Source organism: Corapipo altera, unplaced genomic scaffold (genome assembly GCF_003945725.1).
Source record: "Corapipo altera isolate COAL_440 unplaced genomic scaffold, ASM394572v1 61105, whole genome shotgun sequence".
Taxonomy (NCBI): domain Eukaryota; kingdom Metazoa; phylum Chordata; class Aves; order Passeriformes; family Pipridae; genus Corapipo; species Corapipo altera.
In genome coordinates, this window is record NW_020885868.1 from 1 (window position 1) to 7,514 (window position 7,514).

Below are 7,514 nucleotides of genomic sequence, written 5' to 3' on the forward strand. Positions count from 1 at the left end.
GTTGTGGGTTCAATCCCCACACTGGCCATTTATGTAAGAGTTGGACTCGATGATCCTCGTGAGTCCCTTCCAACTCAGAATAATCACTGTCTCTGGTTCCTGCTCCCCAGTGTCCCCAAACTGAGTTTTTGGGACCCCACCTGCCCCTCAGGCCAAATTCATGGCTCAAAGCAGCCTCTGTGCTGCTGGGATTGATCCTTTATCTTCACAGCCTGCTGATAATGGAGGTGGAAACGCTGGGTTTTCCCCACCCAGAGCAGTCAGTGCCCGCAGGGAGCCTGTTCCTGTTTGCACAAGGGCTGCCAAGGCTGCCGGGTCGGGATGGGTGAAGGGCGATGATGAAGAGCTGCCCCCAGCCAGGGCGGGCTGTTAATTAACCTGAACTGTCTGACCCCATTGGCATCAGTCTGGTCCCATTGAGCCACTTCTCCCCATCTCTTTCCATGCCCTGTCACCCAGCGTGGCACCGTTTTCCTGTGACTCAGCCCTGGTTCCTCATTAACGGGGGTTACACATTTATTTCTCATGCCGGTGCCTCCAAGGCTGTGGCAGGGACGGTGCCCGGCCGGTCCCCTGCTGGGAGCAGCATTCCCGGACAGTGCCGGGCCAAGAGCAGGGTTTTGGGATGGTGCCCAGCCGATCCCCTGCTGGGAGCAGCGTTCCCAACGTTCCCCACTCTGCCCAGGGCTTGGACGGGTCGGCGCGTGCCGGCTCCGTGGTGTTTCCAGCGCTCACCGTGTCTGGTCTTTGAGCTGGAATCAAACCACAAATCCAAACAGCTCCGGGGTTTGGCAGGATCTGAGCACGTCTGTCTGTCTGTCTGTCTGTGTGATTAAACCAAGCTCGGTGAGAGTGCAGAGCTTGGCAGGCTTTTCCCAGCAGTCAGCTTCCCCTGCCTGGTCCAGGGCTGGGAAACGAGTGGGATTTGGGGGGTTTGACCAGATGTCCCGACTCAATCTGAAATTCAAAGCCACAGCCAAGGCTGGACTCGCTCAGAGACGGATCTGACTGAGCATCTCCAGCTGCTGCTGCCAACCTGGCAGAGCTGGGGCAGTTCAGCCTGGAATCACAGAATCACAGAATATGCTGAGTTGGAAGGGACCTACAAGGATCATCCAGTCCAACTCCTGGCCCTGCATAGGACCATCCCCGAGAGTCACACCCTGTGCCCCAGAGGATCATCCAAACGCTCCTTGAGCTCTGTCAGCCTCGGTGCTGTGCCCACTGGTCCTGGGGAGCCTGGTCAGTGCCCAACCACCCTCTGGGGGGAGAACCTTTTTCTAAAATCCAACCTCCCCTGACACAACTTCAGGCCATTCCCTGGGTGCTGTCCCTGGTCCCCCCAGAGCAGAGTTCAGTGCCTGCCTCTCCGCTTCCCCTCCCAAGGAAGTTGGAACTGCAATGAGGTCTCTCCCCTCAGTCTCCTCCAGGCTGAACAGACCAAGTGCCCTCAGCTGCTCCTCTTGCAGCTTCCCCTCGGGGGGGGGAATCTTCATTCCCACCGTTGTTCTTGTTCGGGTGGGATAAGAGCAGCACTGGGGACACAGCAAAGGCTGGGGTTTGGTGTGAGCTGCTGCGTGTCCCACCCCAAGCACAGTGCAATGGGATTGTCCCGGGTGGCTGCTCTGCCACTGAGGGTCCTGATGCTCTTTGGGTCGTCCCCAGGGCACGGGAAGTGCAGCTGTGGGGACTGCGTGTGCGACCCGGACTGGACGGGCGACTACTGCAACTGCACGACGCGCACGGACACGTGCATGTCCGGCAACGGGCTGGTGTGCTCCGGGCACGGCTCCTGCGTCTGCGGCCGCTGCGAGTGCACCCAGCCCGGCTCCTACGGGGACACCTGCGAGAGGTGCCCCACCTGCCCCGACGCCTGCACCATCAAAAAGTGAGCCAGGGCACGGGGCTGGGGCAGCTCGTGCCACAGCGGGGGCCGGCAGAGAGATGGGGCGGGTTATATCCCACTGGGGAGCTGGAGGAGAGCTGGAATGGATCATGTTCCACTGGGGAGCTGGAAGAGAGCTGGAATGGATAATATCCCATCAGGGGGCTGGCAGAGAGCTGGGGGGGGTCATATCCCATTGGGAATGTGGCAGAGTGCTGGGAAGGGTTGTATCTCACCAGGGAGCCAGCAGAGGGCTAGGGTGGGTTATATCCCATTGGGGAGCTGGAAGAGAGCTGGGATGGGTCATACCCCATCGGGGAGCTGGCAGAGAGCTGGGATGGGTCATATTCCATAGGGCAGCCAGCAGAGAGCTGGGATGGGTCATATCCCATCAGGGGGCTGGCAGAGAGCTGGGATGGGCCATATCCCATCGGGGAGCTGGCAGAGAGCTGGGGTGGGTCATACCCCATCGGGGGGCTGGCAGAGAGCTGGGATGGGTCATACTCCATCGGGGAGCTGGCAGCAGTGGCAGCAGGAGCTCCCACCAGCTGCAGCCCTGTTAGGTTGGGATTGTGGTGATTTCCACAACCCGCGACTGAAAGGTGTGATGGTCCTCTGAGAAGAGCACAGAGGAGCTCACAGCACCTCTCTCCTCTTCCTCAGGGATTGTGTGGAGTGCAAGAAGTTCGAGCGGGGGAGGCTGGTGGAGGAGCAGACCTGCAGCCGCATGTGCCGGGACGAGATCGAGACAGTGCAGGAACTGAGTAAGAGGAGACCCAAACCTGCCCTAAAATGTGGAAATCCAGGGGGTTGCTTTCCCTCTGTGTGCACATCTGTGGCATGGGGGGGGGGCTGAGCCTCTCACTCTGGCAGGTGACAGGGGCAAGGACGCCGTGAACTGCACCTACAAGGACGAGAACGACTGTGTGATGAGGTTCCAGTACTACGAGGACTCCAGTGGCAAGTCCATCCTCTCCGTCATCGAGGAGCCTGGTAAGACCCAGCTCAGGTGGGGGATGGAGAAGGCGCAGTGCTGGGTTTCTGTGCTAAACTGGGGGATTTTGAGTGCCCTTTGTACCTCCCACCCCAGCCAGGCTCCTGGGGCACCGCAGTCAGGGGCTGAGAGGAGTTAAAGGGCTGCTTTGTTCCCTGCTCTGTGCCACCGGGGCTGGGATTTCCTGCCTCTCATGTCTCACATTTCCTCGGTTGAGGCCAAGGATGGGGGTTCAACCTTCCCACCCCCCTGATCCGTGTCTGACTGCAGGGATGTTGTTCTTAGGAGGCAGATAAGAGGGGGCTCCCATTGGCAGCCCCGGGGTCTCCACTGACCTGGAGGTCTGACTTCCAGCTGAGCCAGGGGCTGTGTGGCTGCAGGTCCTTCGGGAGCAGGGCCATGAAGGCAGCCCCAGCCACCCTCCCTGGCCCTGCACCCAGAGTGGAGAGGAGAGAGGCAGGGGAGGACTGGGGGCAGCAGGGGGCTGTGGGGGCTCACACAGGATCTCACCACCCCCGTTTCCAATGTGGTGTTGGTGCAGAGCCAAGAGCGGGGTAGGGGGTCAGCAGGATGGTGGTTTGGGGAAGAGCTTCCACCAGCACAAGGATTTGGGCTCAAGTGCCATCCCCCACCATGGGTGGGACCTGTGGTGCCCCTGATCTGGATTGCTCCACGCTTGGGTGCAGACCCCCACCCTACAGACAGGAGCTTGAGGATCTCAGCACATGCACCCCATGGATGGGATCCTCCTTCACAGAGCCTGCTGTGCCCAGGGTGGAGGCTCCTGCTCCCTGCCAGGGGAGGACGAAGCCTTCCTGGGCCCAGAGGAGCTCCATGTACCCATGGCCAGGCAGCCCCCGAGCTGCTTTTAGTTGCCCTGGGAGTGCTGAGCCCCCTCCAACCCTGCCCTGCTCTGTGCTGCAGACTGCCCAAAGGGGCCCGACGTCCTGGTGGTCCTGCTCTCGGTGACAGGGGCCATCCTGCTCATCGGCCTGGCTGCCCTGCTCATCTGGAAGCTCCTCATCACCATCCACGACCGCCGGGAGTTCGCCCGCTTCGAGGAGGAGAAGGCCAGGGCCAAGTGGGACACGGTGAGGGCCAGTGGGTCGGGGGTGCTGGGCAGGAGCCCCCAGATCCCACAGCCCCCAGCTTAAGGGATCCAGATCCCAGTGCTCCCAGCAGGAGAGCCCAGCTGCTGTCTGTGGCCCATAGGGACCAGATTGCCCCATCCCTGTCTGACAGTGCCCCAGGCAGGACTCAGGGTGACACTGCCAGCCTGGACACCCCTCCCTGAGCCCACTGTGCTCCCAGGGCTGTGCACAGGCCACAGCAGATGTCCCAGATGATTTTCCCACCTCCAGCATATCCCAAGCAGTTGTCAGCAGCGTGACCCCCTTACTCACTGCCCACACCAGTGTTTCCATCCCGTGAGCAAAGTGGAAGGTCCCTCCTGCCATGGGATGCTGGAAGGACTGAGGCATCCAGAGCACCAGGGAGGGGGCTGAGACAGCACTGGTGCCCGTCTCCCACCTCTCCATCTCCTGCCCCCCACAGAGGGAAGGGATGGGATGGGATGGGATGGGATGGGATGGGATGGGATGGGATGGGATGGGGTGGCTCTTTCAGGTGGTCTCTCTGCTTCTGAACTCCTGCTGCTTTTCCTCTCCTCCACAGCAGCTTTTCCCTGCTCTCCCCCATGGGGAGCCATTAAACTGCACAGCCAAAGCCATGGCAGGGATCCACCACTCCATGCTGAAGTGGTGCCTCAGTGTCCCCAGGTGTTGAGTAGAATGAATAGTGATGCCAAGCACAAAGTGTTGATGCTCTTTTTCCTCCTCCTTCTTCCTCCAGACCCACAACCCTTTATATAAAGAGGCCACATCCACCTTCACCAACATCACATACCGGGGGAACAACTAAGGATGCCACACCCAGCACTGGCCATGGGATCAGCCAAGGATCCATGGAACCTTAAGGAGTCCAGTTTACAGAAGCCCTTGTGTGTGTGAGCCTGTGTGAACGTGTCTGTGTGTAATTTAACAACCCCTTGACTGCCTCCAGGCCCTCCAAGTGTTGTCCATCACCCCACTGTGACTGCAGGGACGTGCTCTCCAGGCAAACCTCGGTCCTTACCTCGCGGGTCGCTCGCGGAGCTGGCGGCCCCTCCATACACTGGACACAGAGAAATGGGACTTTCTCTGCCAGTCTGTGAACTCTTTGGTGCTCATCGGGCCAAGGGGACTTCAGGAGTGGCCACTCAAACCACACTGAGCTGTTTTCTCCTCCACGGCCCGTGCTGGTGAAGCCCTGCCCGTCGGATCACTGGACTCAGTCCTGCTGGGCACAGGAGCCATCTCCTCGGGCACAGGGCAGCTGCCAGCAGGCAGGAGCCATCACTGCTTTGTGGGTTCAGGACACTGCTTCTGAGCAGCCCAGCAGCCCCTTTCCTCCTTGCACCCCCGTGTTCTGGCACTGCTGTGAGCCAAGGTGGTGAGAAGCTGTGCCCTCCCTCACTCCTCCCACGTGCACTCGGTTTGCACCCCCAGCACCTCCATGTAGCACCAGCTGTGCTGGTCCCAGCCACAGCCTGGCTCAGCCCCTGGGATGGTGCTGAGCTCCCCGTGTCCCCCCTCACTGTCCCCACGCCACAGCCCACATGGATGTGCAGGCAGCAGCCTCGGGAGGCTCATGATGCCCCTTATCCCTCAGGCCTGGCCACCTCTCTCCCCTCTGTGTTTTCTGAGCTGTGTAACTGGACCCTGCCTGGTTTTCTGCACAGCTCAGGGTTCCAGCAGAGCAGGCAGGGCTCAGGCTGTGTCCTGCTGCCTGGGGCTGTGTGTCACCCGTGGGGGAAAACAAAGAGATGTCCCAGTTTGGCTGTAGCAGTGCTGCTGCCTGGTCCCTGCCCTGCCAGAGCACCGTGGCTCAGTTCCCCACAGCTGCCCCAAAAACCAACAGCAACCTCAGGCCCAGTGTGGGGTTGGCCCCGAGGGCCCCAGCAGAGTGTTGGCTGAGCTGGTGGTGGCCCTGTGTCCCTGTCCCCTGGCTGTCCCAGCAGTGTGGGAGCAGGGGCAGGGTGGGATCTGGGGCTGAGCCCCAGGGAGGGGGGTGGATGGGCAGCACCAGAGCGGCAGCAAATCGCACCACAAAAATAAAAATAACTAAAACAAAACCCCTCAGACTACTCATGGTGTCAGTGTCCTCAGCAGCAGCTTGTGCCCAGCCTTCCTGCCCCTGGCACCCCAGTGTGACTCGGGGAACTGGTTTGAGCTGAGGTGTGTTGAAGGATGGTTCCCACTGGCTGTTAGCCCCCCACAGGGGTTTCTGCATCATAACTCCTGTATTCCTGGGGGTTGATAACAAGCTGGGGGGCACACAGTGGGCCAGAGCCCACTGCAGACTGTGGTACTGGCAGCACCTCAGTTCACTGTGAGGGAGTGGGGTGAGCCCCAGTAACCCCCATCCTGCCCCATAGGTCCCTGTGAGCCCTCCAGTGTGCAGGAGAAGCCCCCAGAGCAGGGCAGCTGGGCTGGGACCACTGCAGGACCATCCCAGGACAGCTGGGACCTGGAGGGGGTGAAGGGGCTAAACCTGGGAGCAGGGTCCTGCCTGTTCCCCCAGCACCCAGTCTGGCACCATGTCACACACACTGCTGTGGGGACAGCCTGTGGTCATCCTTCAACCAGCATTTTGGGACCACAGAAAGTTCTGGAAAAACTGTTTGTTTGGCTCTCCAAACCCCCCCACACACACCCTGGGCCACCAGGTGCCCCCCAGCCCACACAGGGTGTGCAGGCACTTTGGGGCAGCTCTCGGTGTCCCCAGCTGAGATGAGTGTGTGAGTCCAGCACCCAGGTGGGACCTGGGCTGGGGCTGGGGGGGTTCAGCTGGGTTTAACCCCAGGAGGGGCATTTTGACAGCAGGGTGAGGTGAGAGAAAGGTGAGGGGAGAGCCTGGCTGCAACACGAAGGAGCAGGATGAGCTTCCACTGGAGAAACCCCTACAATTCCATGTGTGCCATTCAGGCAGACTTCCCTTTCCCACGGAGCTGTGGGATGAGACAAAACCCCAGTTTAGCTCAGTTCACTGCCCCTTGATGCCACTGGGCATGACTGCTTGCAGGATCAAGCCCACGACCATGAGAAGCAGCTGCTGGGAGTCTGGAGTGGCTTTTCCCCCCCCAAAGTCAAAGCAGTGTCGCTGTGCTGGCCGGAGGAAAGGAGTGTGAGCAGCCCGAGGTGGGACAAGGGTGGAGGCAGTGGCTGCTCTCAGCTCCTTGGGAGGAGCCATCGGGGAGCGGTAGTAACTCCAACCCTGCTCAATGTGCAAATTTTGGGCTGCGTGGAGGCTGTTGGAGTCGGGCACCACTAGATGGTGATGTCTGTACGTGCTCTGTCAGAACCTTCCAGCTTTCTGGGCTGCTCAATGCCCAAATCTCACTTCGGAGAGGCACACTTCCCCCGTGGAGGTTTCCAGGGTGCAGGGACACGCAGAGACCCACCCCACAGACACAGCTCCTGCAGCAACACTTCGTCCCGGGGTTCTTTTAAATGCTACTTTTATTCCTGAGGCGCTGACGTGCTCCCTCTTCCTGGAGCCCGGGAATGCATCAACTCCTTTTGTAAACTGATTTCT

At 60.2% G+C, this 7,514-nt stretch overlaps 1 protein-coding gene across 1 annotated transcript; it reads left to right on the forward strand.

Annotated features, from left to right (window-relative positions):
* Window positions 1-1,601: 1,601 nt before the first annotated feature.
* On the forward strand, window positions 1,602-6,019 carry LOC113940858 (integrin beta-3-like). The gene is made up of 5 exons (XM_027632013.1): window positions 1,602-1,888; window positions 2,549-2,649; window positions 2,759-2,878; window positions 3,804-3,970; window positions 4,731-6,019. The coding sequence occupies exons 1-5, from the start codon at window positions 1,602-1,604 to the stop codon at window positions 4,797-4,799; spliced, it is 744 nt and encodes a 247-aa protein (XP_027487814.1). The 3' UTR covers window positions 4,800-6,019.
* Window positions 6,020-7,514: the final 1,495 nt, after the last annotated feature.